The sequence below is a fragment of the Elephantulus edwardii genome, unplaced genomic scaffold, assembly GCF_000299155.1.
Source record: "Elephantulus edwardii isolate Elephantulus edwardi_28Jun2011 unplaced genomic scaffold, EleEdw1.0 scaffold00044, whole genome shotgun sequence".
NCBI classification, from domain to species: domain Eukaryota; kingdom Metazoa; phylum Chordata; class Mammalia; order Macroscelidea; family Macroscelididae; genus Elephantulus; species Elephantulus edwardii.
The window spans coordinates 12,564,328-12,581,107 of NW_006399794.1; the positions used below are offsets into that span (position 1 = coordinate 12,564,328).

The window sequence follows — 16,780 nt, forward strand, 5'->3', positions numbered from 1 at the left end:
TAGCAGCAGTTTTCAACAATGTCCTTTGCAAATTCCACAAACTGCGCAGCAGGCCACTATCCTCAACCTGGCATTAGAAAAGGCACCCTTGGCTTTCTAGCGAGAACCAGATGAGAAGAAGATCTTGCTCTTCTCCAACTTTTACCTTACTTGCCAAGCATGCTCAATAGAATGTGAACTCACTCAAAGCAGAGACAATAACTTATCCATGGTGTATGCCAAGCCCCTTGCATAAGGCCTAGAACAAATGGGTCACCAATAAAGGTTTACAAGTGAGAAAATAAACTAATGTTTTTTCTAGGAAAAGAAAGGAAAATCTAATTGAGTCGAGGAAATGCTGATATTCCTTGAAACATAAAATGGTGACAGCAGCTTTTTGTTTTCTCTACAGACATATTGGAATTTCATGAAGGACAAAGCCCCCAGTGCCACCTGGTGAGGCTGGGGCAGGCTCAGCCACCAGGGTTCCTGCTCTCGTCACCCCAGAGCCATCCAGCTTCCCGCTCCCAGGAGCTGCCCTGCTCCCCAGGGACAATGTCAGGGTGGAGCAATGGAAGTTCCAACGTGTCCTACACCAGCTTCCTCCTGGTGGGCTTCCCAGGGCTGCAGGAGTCCCGAGCCCTCCTGGTGCTGCCCTTTCTCAGCCTCTACCTGGTGATTGTCTCTGCCAACGCCCTGGTCATCCACACGGTGGCTGCCCAGAGGAGCCTGCACCAGCCCATGTACGCCCTCATCGCCCTGCTCCTGGCCATCAACATCTGTGCCGCCACCACCGTGCTGCCCGCCATGCTGTTCAGCTTTTCTACTCACTTCAACCACATCTCCCTGGCTCGCTGCCTGGTCCAGATGTTCTGCATCTACTTCCTCATTGTCTTTGATTGCAACATCCTCCTAGTCATGGCCCTGGACCGCTACGTGGCCATCTGCTACCCGCTCCGCTACCCAGAAATCATAACTGCCCAGCTGCTGGCTGGCCTGGTGGGGGCGGCAGCTGCCAGGAGCACCTGCATCGTGGCCCCAGTGGTGGGACTGGCCTCCCGTGTGCGCTTCTGCCGCTCAAATGTGATCCAGCACTTTGCCTGTGAGCACATGGCCCTGATGAAGCTCTCCTGTGGGGACATCTCCCTGAACAAGACTGTGGGGCTCACTGTCCGTGTCTTCAACAGAGTCCTTGACATGCTCCTCCTCGGGGCCTCCTACTCCCGCATCATCCACGCTGCCTTCCGGATTTCATCAGGTGGGGCCCGCTCCAAGGCCCTGAACACCTGTGGCTCCCACCTGCTGGTCATCTTCACTGTCTACTCCTCCACCATGTCCTCATCTATTGTCTACAGGCTGGCCCGCACCGCCTCCCAGGATGTGCACAACCTGCTCAGTGCCTTCTATCTGCTGCTTCCATGTCTGGTCAACCCCATCATCTATGGGGCCAGAACCAAGGAAATCCGGCAGCACCTGGGAACTCTCTTTCAAAAGGCACCACTACAGCCCTCCACTGAAAAGCCCCAGACTCTGGCATCACATAAGGAGTCCGCTGCTTGACTTTTCTGGGACTTGGGATTCTAATAGTCACTTTCAGTATCAAGTGTGGTGAAGAGGTAATTTTGAGAGTCATCTCCACAATAGTTTAGCCTTGGCTGTCTGCATTCACCTTTGAGAGTTGCATAGCCATATAAAAATAGCCACTCCCAAAAAAATAGTCACACACAAACCAGCTGCAAAGCAAGCATCTCTCTCTGCCTTCTAAATTTGCTTCCCTCCCTTCTGCAAGTGCGTTTTCATTTATTTATTCAATCATTTAATTACCACTTTTTAGATATTCCTCTGGCTAACCCAAGGATTTTAAAAATAATAATCCTAAAAAAAGAAAAATAATAATCCTGTCCCTGAAAGATTTTTTGATCACTCTGTAAGGACACAGAATGTCCAATAATGACAAATGCATGTACAAAATTCTGTGGGAATGTAGAGGAGGGAACAATCACTAAAGCTAAGAATGTTTCACAGAGAAGATGACTGGGTCTGAATGATAAAATTAGAAAGTATGCACATGGGAGCAAGGAGAGAGAAGAAGAAACATTCTGGGCCAAAAACAGAAGCCTAAGCCAAAGCCTGGATAAATATAGTGGGTATGGATATTCACTGAAAGCCCACATGGCTCTAGCGCAGAGCAGGAATATGACAGGGAGGAGGCCAAGTGGGTAAGCAGAGACCAGATCACGGAAATCCTTGTTTGTCACAAGGAGTTTGACGAAGTGGCAAAATCATACTGATGTTTTGGAATGATCACCCTATAGCCATTAAGGTGTGGATTCTATGACTCTTAACTGGCCTTCCAGTGAGCTTTCAGAGGCTATAAATCACACAAGAGGAGATTGCCTATCTTCCTCCCAAGGAAGAGCTGGTGGATTCCACCTGTGAGTTGGATCCCTCCCAAAGGAAGACTAGAAGCCAGAAGACTAGGTAGGATACTCATAAGAAACTTCATGTGAGAGACAATGTAGCCTGGAGCTGGCTAGTCACAGTCTGGATAAAGAGTTGTAGATTTAAGAGAAATCAGAAGATTTCATTTGTATGTAGGGATCAGAAAGGAAGAAAGAAAACAGAGGACAGCCTCACCAAAGCTAAAGGAACAGAGACTACTTGAAGAAGGCTGGAGTGGTCAGCAGTGGTCAGCCCTCTAATGGGTCAAGGAGGAGGAAGACTTAAAAAATCTTTCAACTCAGTAATAAGACGTAATTATGACTTTAATCAGGAAAATCCATGGTGAGCATGGTATGCTCCTTGCCCTCAAAGATATTGGCAGGAAGAACAGGCAAACAGGATGGATCAAATCTATTCTTCCCTCCCTTTTTTCGCCAATCTAGTATCCTGTATTAGAAAAATAGAACAGGAAGTCTGTTAACAAAGAATAAATATCATTTACATAATGCCAGCCCTCACATCACAAAGTTGAGTCTAACACGGGTTTTGACCTGCAAGATAACAATTTAATAACAGTACAACTTTAAAACTTTTACAAAAAAATGTTCTCCAGGAAAACATTACATAGCACTGGCTCGACCACTTTGCAAGTGAGCAGAGGAAGACTCTGGTCAATATGATATATATTTTATGCATATAAAATTACAAATATGAAAGATATTATATTATTTATAATATTCCCACAATAATCTCCATGAAAAATACACAAAGATGGCCCAAATAGTTCACCCCCCTATGTAACCATACATCTAATCACTTGACATTGTAGTCAGCTTTGACTCAGATTCTGAGTTCAGCCACATGACTTAGGTTATGAAAGGGGAAATGAGCAGGTATAGACCAAAGTACTCCCACTGGGGTCTTGTACCAGGTGAATATTCTCTGGCTAACCTACAGATGAAAGATGCTCAACAAGAGCAGAGCTGAGTCATCCCACATAGCACAGCCAATATCCATACCTATGACCGAGTCTAGCCAATATCGGTCACCAGCAAATGACCTAAACATGTGATAAATAAATGCTCATTATTGTATGCTACTGAGAATTTGCGGTTTATTAAGTAGCAGTGTTGTGGCCATAGAGAAGTGATACAGAAATTAGTACCAGGAGTGGGGATCTAAAACAACAAAAATATAAAATAAGTATCACTTGCATTGGGACCAGGACTAAAGCTAGGAAAAATAGGGAGGACAAGGATTGTGAGATGGGAAGGCTCCTTTCTTAAAAATGTATAGCCTCAAGCGTGACACAGGGTCCTTATGAGTCAGACTTGATGGCAACGGGTTTGAGATACAGGCTTAACTTTCTCCCGCTATCCAGCCAATGCTAAGGTTAGCTGATATCTGGACAATCCTCAGATATATGATCAAACCCAGCCAAAGTCAGAAGAGTCACTAGGTTGACCACCCACTACCCCTACAGCCTGGAACTAACCTCATTTTTGTGTCTCGACTTTCATGCAAAAAACTAAACAGTTTAACAAGGTGGATAAAAACAAAAGGGAAGTAGTAACTCCTTAGAACAATCAATAATACAAAATCAAAAGGGAAGCATTTGCCCAAGAATAAAGCTCACAAGGCAGGAGGCATAGGATAGTTGGATTACTGGAAACAAAAATCACAAGGAAGAAGTGGGAAGAGTGCAGTCAAAGTGTTGGTGCTGTATTTAACGTCATAAAGCAAAATGTGTATAAACAATTAAGTGGGAAACGAATTTGCTCTGTAAACTTTCAAACGACAATTTAAAAAACAAGTGACCAGTCAGTTATATAAACAATAAACGCTTACTCTGTGTATCTCATTTCTATCGTCACTGAGTCTGAACTAAGCATAGCTGACGTTCCGTTGGATTTCTGAAACTGCCAATTGCACAGGAGAAGATCATTCATCTTTCTTTCTCCTGCTAACCAAGAGTGATTCGAATGGTCAAAGAGGTGAGACCCATGGGTGATCAATGCAGCTCAGTGTGGACCGTGCCACCAGAACTCCCTCAGTGCTGGATACCACTGGGTTCCATAGTTGCTTGTTATGCATGAATTTTGTGACAATAGATGACTAATAAAATTACTAATACTTTGTACAAAGAATGTATACCAAAAATGTTAGTCTTTTCCTTATCACATTGTTTTACTACATATTGCATAAATAATTTTGATTGCCCAATTATGAACTCTGTAAGAACAGAAAATTATTTTTTCTATAAGAAGTGATTAGACATATATTAGGCATTATTACCATGGATTAGACAGTGATTTTTTAAAATCTCTTCATGTGTCTATTGACTATCCAAATGTCTTCCTCTGTAAAAAATCTTTCAATGTCTTATGCCCATTTTGTAATTGGGTTCTCAATCTTTTTCTTATGGAGGCCTGTAAGATTCAGTAGACTTTTGTTATGAGTCCCTTTTCTGGATGGCATTGCCAAATATTTTTTCCCAGTCAATAAGTTTTCATTTCTGCCTGTTGGAAAACGTTTTGATGTACGTTGTTAAGTGCTGTCAAATCGCAGGCGACTCATAGTGACCCTATGAAGGAGAGTCCTCAACATTTGTGTTTCTCTCATCCTCTCTCCGGGTTCATAGGGTTTCTGGAGGCAAGCTATTATGGAAGTGGATGTAGCTCCTGCTTCCAAGCTTGTTTTAATCGGGAAGTTTCACCCAACACTGTCCACCATGGATAACCAACCATCAACACATTTGACATATCAGCATCACAGTGTTCAGCCTCACAGCAACCACAAGTTACCGCTGTACAGCAAGTGGACACACCAGGGCTACACAACCTAAAGGAATGTTTGAACAAAAACAATGAAAGACAGGCCAGAGAGCATCAGATTAAAAGTCACCCATCTTTGGCTTGGTTACATTCATCAATGTCTCCTACTTGAGTTATTTCTGGCAGCAGTGTCCCAGAGACGGTATTTTTAAATCATCAGGGGTAAAGCAGTAAAACAAACAAACGAAAATCATTCTTTTCATGTAAAAGTAATGCTAAAGGGGGAAAATCATTTGCAAATGCTTAGTTATTGAGGGGATTGTGCCTACTCCCAATAGAAAATCAGAACCCACACCCACAATCATCAAGTCAGTTCCAATTACTGGTAACCCTCTCAGAGGTTTATGAGTCTGTAAATCTGTCCAGAAAGTGACGAGCTTTATCCTTGCAGCATGGTTAGTGGATTTCAACTATTTGATCTTTTGGTCAAACACACAGCGTATTATGCTACCTAAACAATGAAGCACAATGGCTTGAGAAACAGCTGATTCCAGAGCTGACTTGGACAGTAAAAGCTGCATCTGGGCTATCTCATGGTGCCCAAAGTCCCTGTGTCAATGTTAAGGCACATCAGGGGAATATAAGCAGCAAAATCCAACTGCTGAGGAACTGTACAGGACAAATGATTTCGTTTCTGCCACAAATATTTTCATATTTTACGAGGGAGGACAGAATGAAAGGTAACAGAGAATGAAATGGTGAGTTTAAATATGCAATTAATTTAATATAAATATTTCTAGTTTATCATGAATATATGTGTATAGTAGCTATTTTCTTTGATAATAAAATTCTAAATTTATGTTGACATTTTTTAAGACAAAACTAAATCTTGGTATTTCAAGATACGCAAATACAAGGTAGCTATTATCATAATAAAGAGAGCATTTATCCTGAGGAAGGGCTACTATCCAAAGTGGACAGATTATAACTGAGCTGGGGCTCAAGAAGGGACCTTTAAGGTGGTGGACAAGAATCTAGGACTCAGAATCTCAAAGGCAGTGAGTGTGCTTTGGTTGGCAAGATTCTCTCTCTTGACATAGGTGATGACTTTATTAAACTATCCTTTTTGGTTTTTGTAGATTTCTTTATTTGTTTAATATCATTCATTCACTCATTGTCACAGAATCAGAACCAACTCAGAGCTGACCCTCCTGCAGATTTTCTGAGACCATAAATCATCGTTCTCCTTTGGAGCAGCTAGGGAATTTGATCCTCTTGTCTTTGGGTTGATAGCTCAACTCCTTACCCACAAGGCCACCAAAGTTTCCTTTGTTTAGTATATAAAGAAAAACTTAAACTAAGGACAAATAAAATAAAGTGCCCATAAAAGTTTAGCTTTAAAATTCCTGAAGTGCTCAACAGTTAGAAAAAAATAAAAGCCTAATATTTAAAGCATTCCCATCACATGAGATGCTAATCTGATACATTTGAAGCAAGTGCATCATCTCACAGCTCCAGTTGAAACTAGATGAACAAGTCAAGAGACTTTGGGGAAAACATTATCTGTAAGGGCCATTCCATTCTTCTCATTTTGTATTCAGACATCAAAACATCCAGAAAGATCTGACATCAAACCTTTAATCTCATCTAATTCAATCACTGAATCAATTCATCTCATCAAGGGACTTGCTCTCCTGTGCTGTCCCCTCCACTGTCTCAAACATAATGTCCTTCTCCAAGACTGGTCCTTCCTTGTAACATGTCCAAAGTATGTCAGATGAAGCTTCAGAATCTTTGACTCCAAGGAGCAGCCAGTCTTCACACTCTCCAGGACAAACCTGTTTGTTCTCCTAGCTGTCCATGGTATATTCAACACTCTTCTCCAGCACCATAGCTCAAAGGCATCAATTCTCTTTCTATCTTCCCTAGTCGCTGACCAGCACTCCACTGCATAGTACATAATTGCAAAGACTATAACCCAGATTAGATGCACCTTTGTCTCCAGCCTGATGTCCTTGCTCTTCAGTACTCTGGAGAAATTCTTGACAGCTGACTCCCGATGCAATGTGTCTCTTGATTTCCTGGCTGCTGTTACCAAGAGGGTTGACTATGGAGCCAAGCAAACTGAAACTGTGAACAATCTCAATCTCTTCACCATCCATACTGATGCTGTCAATTGGCCCAGTGGTGAGAATCTTTGTTTACTTGATGTTGAGCTTCAATCCATATAGGAGGCTGCAGACCTTGACCCTCTTTAGCAAGTGCTTCAGGTCCTCTTCAGTTTCAGCAAGCAGGGTTGTGTCATTTACATAATGCAGGTTGTTGATGAATCTTCCACCAGTCCTGATGCCACATTCCTCCTTGTACAGTGCAGCATCCCAGATGATCTGTTCTGCATACAGATTGAAAAGGTATGGAGACAGAATACATCCCTGGCAGACTCCCTTCCCAATTTTGAACCATGCAATGTCTCCTTGCTCCATTCTGACCACTGCCTCCTGGTCCAAGAATAAGTTTCACATAAGCACAATCAAATGTTCTGAGATTACCATTCTTCTCAGAGTCAGTCACAGCTTGTTGTGATCCACAGTCAAAAGCCTTTGCATAGTCAATGAAGCACAAATAGACATTCCTCTGGTACTCTCTGCTTTCTGCCAAGATCCATCTAACATTAGCTATAATATCCCTAGTACCATGACCTCTTCTAAATCCAGCACATTTGGCAGATTTCCGTTAACGTCTCCAGTTGTTTTTGAATAATTTTCAGCAGAATCTTGCTTGCATGTGATATTAATAATGTTGTTGTTATTGTTATGTGCCATCGAGTCTCTTGCGACTCATAGCGACCCTATGTACAACAGCCCTAAACTCCGCTCTGTCCTGTGCCAATCGCACTGTCTCTGACACTCCCTTCCTGATTATCCCAGTCACTGAATCAATCCACCTCATAGAGGGCCTTCCTCTCCTGCGCCATCCCTCCACCCTCCCAAGCATGATGTCCTTCTCCAAGGACCAGTCTCTCCTCACAACATGTCCAAAGTATGTTAGACGGAGCCTCAAAATCCTTGCTTCGAAGGAGCCACCTGGTTTAACCCTTTCCAGGACAAATCTGTTTGTTTTCCTAGCAGTCCATGGTATTCTCAATACTCTTCTCCAGCACCACAGCTCAAAGGCATCAATTCTCCTTCTATCCTCTTTGGTCATTGTCCAACTCTCTGATGCATAACAAGTGATTGTGAAGACCATGGCCTGTATCAAACGCACTTAGTCTCCAGAGAAACACCATTGCTCTTCAGTACTTTGGAATGCATCCTATCTCCATACCTTTTCAACTTATATGCAGAACAGGAGGCTGGGCTCTATGAGGCAAAATGTGGGGTCAAGATTGGTGGACGATTTATCAACAATCTGCGTTATGCGGATGACACAACCCTGCTTGCTGAAACTGAGGAGGACCTGAAGCACCTGCTGCAGAGTGTCAAGGACTGCAGCCTACAATATGGATTGAGGCTCAATGTCAAGAAAACAAAGATTCTCACCACTGGACCAATTGGCAGCATCAGGATGGATGGTGAAGAGATTGAGATTATACACAGCTTTATTTTGCTTGGCTCCACAGTCAACACTCTTGGCACCAGTAGCTAGGAAATTAAAAGGCGCATTGCCATGGGAAAGTCTGCTGTTAGGGACCTCTCCAAAGTACTGGACTACCAAAAGAACAAACAAGTCAGCAGAGTGCTCCATAAAGGCTATGATGGCGAAACTATGACTTACACACTTTGGGCATGTTATCAAATAAGTCATCGGCAGTGGGTTGGGCACTGAATTTTGAGAAATGGTATTTAGGCCATTATGGAAAATAGAGGCAGCACCATATGTCTTTAAAATGGTACAATTCATTCTTATTTTCATGGTGATAAAAGATTTTCAGTCTCTACAGATTAAAATATATGACGTTGATTACAGGTAAAATTCTTTCTAATTACCATCAAGTCATGTCAAGCTAATAATGTCTTTGACAGATCACATATATTTTTTTTCTATAAGAACAAGAAATTGGACCAATAGGCAACATGATGAAAGATGGAGAAAAGAATGAAACTGTCAACAACTTCATCTTACTTGGATCCTTAATCAATACACTTGGATCCAATAGTGAGGAAATCATGAGAGATATTACACTAGGAAAGTCTGCAGTCAGGAACCCTACAGATTAATAAGGAGCAATGATGTTAATTTGAAGACTACGGTGTGCCTGATTCAGGCCATAGTCTTTTCAATCACTTGCTATGCTACGAAGAGCTGAAAAATGAGTAAGGTTTACAGAAGAAGAAGAATTGATGCTTTTGAACTGTGGCGCAGAAGAAGAGCACTGAATATCCCATGGACTGCCAGAAGAACATATATGTTTTGGAGAAGGTACAGCCAGAGTGCTCCTTGGAGGAACAGATGATAAAGTTTCTTATCACATACTGCAAGCATGTTGCTAAGAGAGGCTATTCCATGGAAAAGGTTATTATACTTGGAAAGGTAGAAGGGCAACGATATACAGGAAGATCCTCATCCAGGTAGATTGACACAGTGACTGCAGCAACGGGCTGGAGAATGTCAGAGATTGTGAGGATGGCACAGGATAGGACAGATTCAGATCTGTTGTTCATATGGTCAGAGTCAGCCATACTTAACTCTACGGCATCTAACAAAAAACATGGACAAGAATGAGATATGCAAACCACAAACAAAAACAGTTGGCTCCATTACTAACTGGTTTAATAACCATTCCAATGAGTGCAAGCTAATTATTAGTGGTATCTGCCTGGAGGAGCCACCTCCACCCTGACCTCTATTGTTGCTGGCTTTTACAACAGTATCCACACCTTAGTCAGCTTGTGCCCCAGCACCCAGATCACCCAACTAGGGAAGTAAACATCTCAGCAACTTCAGTTGCTTACAGAGAGAGAGAGAGAAAGGGTGGGGAAGAGAAAGAGAGAGACCCTCAATCAGGTGGGTCCAGGATCTGATATTCCTGTTATGACTGCTTTGCCCAACTGTTCTCTCCTGCCTAGTCTTTGGGTGACTCTTGAGTGTCCATGTAACTCCCAAACTGGTTCATCTCCTAAGAATCAGTCCAATCAGTAATACCCAGCTTCCACCTGTTTTCTTATTGTTAGGTGCCATCTAATTGACTGCACCTCAGAAAGACCCTTTGAGCAACAGATCTGAACCTTGCCCTATTCTGCACCAGACTCACAAGGTCCACCGTGCTCAAGCTTCTTGTTACAGGCACTGTCAATCCATTTCCTTGAGATTCTTCCTCTATTTCTCTGCCCTCCACCTTTCTTGGCATGATGTCTTTTTCCAAGGACTGGACCCTCCTGACAACAAGCTCAAAGAATGTAAGACCAAGTTTCATCATCCTTGCTTCTAAGGAGCACACTGACGGTACCTCTTCCAAGACAGACTTTGTTGTTATGACAGTCCACAGGATATTCAGGACTCCTCTCCAATACCATAATGCTCAAGATCTCCTGGAATAGTGTCCAAGCTGAACTCTGACGTGCTCTAAAGGCTTTATCTGTAAAATGGGACAATCTTTTAATAGATGCAACTGCCCTGTGAGAAGTTTCAAGAGCTATACAAAGAAAAATGGCTGCACTATCACCCCACCCCCACCCCTTTCCCCAGGAGTCTTCAAAGGGAGACAGAACAGTTCTTCTGGGTTTCTCATTGTTTCCTCCCTTGAGTCACTGGAAAGGACTCTCCTCAGGCTCCTCCCCTGGAGCCAATGGCTTAATTATTCATCCTCTCCCTCAGCCTCCTAGATCATCTATGAGCTGGGCACTGGCTCTGCTTTCCAAGGGTGAAACTGAAGCCACAGGGTTTAACCAGACAATACCACAGGAGGCCACGGTGAGCCTGGGGGTGAGGGAGATGAGAGATTTATGAGAGCTTTGTAAACAAGTCTTACTGTGACTGAAAAGGGACTATTTATTATTACTGACTAACCTGAGTTCAAATCCCAGTTCCATCATTTAATATCTGTGACATTCTCTTGGTTAACTTTTTAAGGCCCAGAGTTCACAATGATAAACAGGATTTCATTAATAGTTGCTATTTGTATTAAGGAGACACTGTAAAAACACTTGGAACAGTGCCTGGTATGTATTCAATAAAGGTCCTTAGAAAGGTTCTAGAGTAGTCAGTAAAGGTCATTTGCTGCTGAGATGAATATTAAGTCTGTCTTGTGTGAGGATTGGGAGGGCAAAGCTTTGGGGTAGGAGGAAGCTTCCTATAAGACCTACATTTGGGGCCTTGTTCATCTTCCTAGGTGAGACCAAACAAGTCTCTTGGAAGCTCTGAGTCTTGATGGGTTAGTTGTAAATTATGTATTCATTCAACTTCATAGGGCTACTGTAAATTTCAGATGATTGTTTACTAAAATCCTTTGGTGCATTCATTTATTCCTCCAACACAACACACACCGTGGACCTCTCCTGCAAAGTATGTGAGACACGGTATACGATATTTTTAATTGCTCTGTGTCAGGCATAGTTTCCCCACCAGCAATACCTTCATCTAGTCAGAAGGCAGATAGGCAACTACGTCACGACTCCTAAGTGCTGTGGGAGACCAGGAACGGAGTAGCTAGCTCAGTTGGAAGCAAGAAGGGTGAAATGAGGAGGAATGTCCTACGGAAGGTGATACTTGAGCTAAGTTTGGAAACTAGAGCTGGAGAGCAGATGTACTACTCTGGCAAAAGTAAAAGAGGGAATAGAATTTAGCAGAAGTAGAAGTCTCATGATGCAGTCAGGAAACTATAAGTGATCCTTCATGTCCAAAGTACTAGGATATAATTTGACACTTAGGGGTGAAGGATAGCCAAGTACAGAACAAATTTCCTTTACACTCAATAATTCATACACATTTTGTTTTATGGTACTGATGAAACTTCATTCTATCTCACGTATAAGCTTAGGCAAATTATACTCATGCTTCAGTCTCTTCATCTGTAAAATGGGAATCAAATTGCCATTGAGGGCATCTAAGTAGACTGAAGTCATGAGAATTAAGACAAAGAGATAGAAGGGAAGCTAGTATAAAAGCAGAACACACACGAATTTGAGAACAATTGTACAAGGGAGCAAGTGACAGGAAGAAATCTGAAATAAGTTCAGAGTTGTGCCTTGTGAAGCAAGCTGCAGTCATAGATTTAACTAGCATTGATGTTTAAATAGAAACTGAAATCATGAATTTAGATTCAGGATTTTTATTCAAGGACAATATAAAGAACGAAAGGAATAGTGAGCAGAAACAATACTGTAAAACAATGTTTCTCAAACTCTGACATAACACCCATGGATCTAACATAACACCTCGGGATCTTGTTAAACTGCAAGCTCTTTTTCAGAAGACTTTGTGGTTCTGCATTTGATGCTGCTAGTATTAGGGTAAAATCTACAGAAAAAAAGTAAATGGCGAAATGCAGTTGATTGTGTAAACTTGTATCCAAATCATAAGAAAAATTTATTTGGGTGAAAGTTTACAGAACTTTGAACTGGATTTTTTTTTAATTAGTGTATGAGAAACTTATAAAAGAGATTGTATCAGTCTCCGTCCAACATGAAAGCAAAATCAGCAACTATTTGATCACAAAATATTCAATAAAATTAATTAATTTAAAGAAGAGATTGGTATAACTAGAAATTGACTATTGTTGAATATTATTGTTGTTAGGTGCCACCAAGTCATAGGGACCCCATGTGACAAGAGTAGAATTGCTCCATAGGGTTTTATTAGCTTTACTATTTATGGAAAGGGGTCCTGGTGGTGCAGTGATTAAGCACTTGGATATTGAGTGAAAAATTAGAAGATGGAAGCCACCAAGTCGATCCACAGGAGGAAGCTGACATCAACTCAGTTCTGACTCCGAGCAACCCTTCCTGGTTTCTGAAGCTATAAATCCTTATGGGAGGAGACTGCCTATCTTCCTTTCATGGAGCAGCTGTGGGAGTTTAAGTGCTGACCAAAATGATATGCACTATCTGTGGAAATCCTATGGGACAGTAAGAGCCAGAATGGATTAGATGGAAACGAATTTATTCCTTGTAGAAAGAGACTGTCAGCTCTTTCTCACGCAGAGCCACCGGATGTGTTCAAACCTCTGGGGTAAATGCATGCCAGCACTTAACTGCTGCACCATGACATTACCTTCAAGGGTTAACTAGTAAGAAGAGGGTGGGGGATAAATGGGCAAGACAAGATGACAAAGTAAGTGAAGCTCCTGTTCTCTCCCCCAGCAACTAATGAAAATAATTTCAGCAGAAACTGACAAATAAGAACCTAAATTGCTGTGTGAATCTAAAAACTCATTAAAACACTACAATTTTAAAAAGAAACACACAAGCAAAAAGAACTCTGAAGACTATAAGAACAGCAGATTTAAAGAGTGGCCACTACCATTACTCTTTAAATCTGCTTCTGAGTTGTGATGTTGGAGGAGTACTGAATATTCTGTAGGCTGTCAAAAGAACAGATATTTCTTGGAAAAAAGTGCAAGAAGGGTGGTTCTTGGTGTCAAGGATGGTGAAGTTTCCTCTCATATACTTTGGGCATGTTGTTAAGAGGGGCCAATCCTTGAAAAAGGACATCATGCTTGGAAAGGTGGAAGCTGGGCAAAGGAGAGGAAGACCCTCAAAGGATGGATTGACACAGTGACTATAATAATGGGCTCAAGTATATGAGAGATGATGAGGACACACAGCATAGGGTGGGTTCCAGATCTGTTGCTCATAGGGTTGCTGTGAGTCATGGTTGATTCGATGGCACGTAAAGACAACCATCACCATCACTAGATCTAAGAGAGTGCTCAAGGAAGCGCCCTTCTTCCTTAGGAGCCAGACCTTGCTGGATGGGGCACAGCCATGAGTGACAGAGAAGTAGCTGTGATGCCATGCTGGTGAAACTTGTTAGAAATCCATCTTCTAGGAAGTAAGAGACATTCTATGATAAAAACACCCAAGTCTTTATCAGAGGCATTCTATACTAAAAGCAGCCAAGTGGGGAGGGTGCCTGGGGGAAGTTGTTTAGGCCTTATGTATGCCTGACCTCAGTTCTCCTGGCCACTGGGGAAGCCACCCAGTCAGCAGGAGCTTGGTGAGCCAGCACAACAGAACCAGAAAAACCCTTTCCACCCACAATGTCTCTGCGCCCTCTGGTGACAAAGTTTAGTATCATGCCAGCTAACGGGAAAATTATTTCAAGATCACAGATCCATTTTCACTGAGTAGGCAAAGGGTGGATTTGGAGCTACAAGGTAATCGTTCACCAGATAACCAGCAAAAGTGACTGGCAGGGAGCTCATTTGCTTTGAAAAGAGTTTCCCTTTTGTTATGCTGTTGTTGCTATTAGGTATCCTCGAATTGACTTAGCCGTTGCAATCCTCTGAACAACAGATCTGAACTTTGCCCTATCCTGCATCAGCCTCATAATGTCTCTTGTGCTCAAGTTCATTATTCCAGCCACTGTGTCAATCTACCTCATTGAGAGTCTTTCTCTCTTTTACTGACCCTGTACTTTTCTAAGCGTCATCTTTTTGAAGGATTGGTCTCCTGACAACATGACCAAAATATGCGAGATGTTTCACCATCCTCGCCTCTAAGGAACACTGTTTGCACTTCCTCAAAGACAGATTTGTTTGTTCTTTTGGCAGCTCGTGGGCTGTTCAATACTGTTCACCAACACTACAATTCAAAGACATCAAGTCTTCTTTGGTCTTCCTTATTTATTGCTGACATTTCAAATGCATATGAAACAACTAAAAATATCATGACAGGTCAGGTACACCCTGCTATTTAAATTGACATCCTTGCTCTTCTACTCCTTAAAGAAGTCCTTGACACCAGATTTTCCCACTATAGCACATCAATTTCTTGACTGCTACTAATATGAGTGATGATAGTAAATTCAATTACAATGAAACTGTTGACAAATCCAATATTTTCTCTTCTGCCACTATGTTATTCCTCTTTATATCTTACTATATTATCTCTCATTGCAACTGTTTTAATATTGACACAGTCAAGCAAGTAACTATTGAGTCTATTGGACTGAAAGCAAGTGACATTTTGGAGGAAATTTGGGAGCAGAAGCCAAAATGCAGTATTTGAGGAATGAGTGAAAGGTGAAAACGTGCAGAGAAGAACCAAAAATCTGTAGGGGGAAGGAATATAGAAGCTAGAGTTCTCTGAAGACAGTAAAGCGAATGTATTTTCTCTGATGACAAAGGCTCGACTTGTTCATATGCTGAGGAGGAAATAATAAAGATATTTTGGTGATAAAAAGTAGAGGATGCAAAGCCAGGCAAAAGAGAGAAGCAGCATATCTTTAACTAGGAAATGAAAAAAGAAAAAGATGAGCAGAGCAGCCAGACAACTTTCTAGGGATGGTGGAAATAAAAAGTGTTCCTGTTTGTGGTTTAGATTTAACAATGTCCCTTTCTGCAAAGAGCATTCAATGTCTAGCACCTTCATATCTGCTCTCACTTTCCCTGTTTCTGTCATTGTTGTTATTCTTTGCTGTGGAGTTGAGACAGACCCATAACTGACCCTCAGTAGATTTTCAGAGGCGGTAAGTCACATGGGAGAGAGAATGACCATCCTTCTCCCACAGAGCAGCTGGTGGATTCAAACTGCATTCCTTTGTGATTGCAGTGCAGCTTCTTACCATTAGGCCACCAGCACACCCTTTGTTTGTTGTTGTTGTTAAGTGTCATCAAGTCAGAACCAACCTATAGCTGATCTTCCAGTGAGTTTTTTTCAGACAGTAAATCACTTGCGATGAGGTTGTCCATCCTCCTGCAGAGTGACTGGTGGATTTGAACTGTATGCCTTTGGGATTGCAGCACAGCTTCTTACCACTAGGCCACTAGTGCTTCTTGATGGTACGGTGAATTAAATGTTAGGCTGCTAACCAAAAGGTTACCAGTTGGAACCCACCAGCCATTCCACAGGAGAAAGATGAGGCAATGGGATTCCATAAGGATTTGTAGCCTTGGAAACCTCATGGGAGTCTACACTGTCCTACAGCATCACCTTGAGTTGGACTGATGGCAGATTTGATTTTGGTTTTAGGTGGTGGTGGTTGTTGTTGTTGTTATGTGCCGTCGAGTCGTTTGCAACCCATAGCGACCCTATGTACAACAGCCCTAAACTCCGCTCTGTCCTGTGTCAATCGCACTGTCTCTGACACACCCATCCTGATTACCCCAGTCACTGAATCAATCCACCTCATAGAGGGTCTTCCCCTCCTGCGCCATTCCTCCACCCTACCAAGCATGATGTCCTTCTCCAAGGGTTAGGTAGAACTCAAATTATTTTATCTTAAAACTTCCAGAGCAACCAACTTTCCCCTCCTTTGACTTACAGCATTTCATTTGTTTCTGGTTCTCCCTCCAACTCCCTTATTTTTTCCTTCATCTTCTTCATGGGAATCCATTATTCTGCCTGGTCCTTAGGATTCCATCCCATTCACTCCTTAAAATTATAATCTCACCTTATCTCTAGCTTTAATCCTTCATCCAAATTCTC

At 42.1% G+C, this 16,780-nt stretch overlaps 1 protein-coding gene across 1 annotated transcript; it reads left to right on the forward strand.

Moving 5' to 3' along the window:
• The first annotated feature begins 534 nt into the window (after positions 1–534).
• Positions 535–1,539, forward strand: LOC102866307 (olfactory receptor 52K1-like). The gene has a single exon (XM_006885716.1). It carries the CDS (start codon positions 535–537, stop codon positions 1,537–1,539), a length of 1,005 nt encoding a protein of 334 aa, XP_006885778.1.
• The last annotated feature ends 15,241 nt before the right edge of the window (positions 1,540–16,780 follow it).

Excerpts from the sequence above, each read along its gene's own strand:
- LOC102866307 (XM_006885716.1), top strand. The coding sequence starts at position 535 with ATGTCAGGGTGGAGCAATGGAAGTTCCAACGTGTCCTACACCAGCTTC.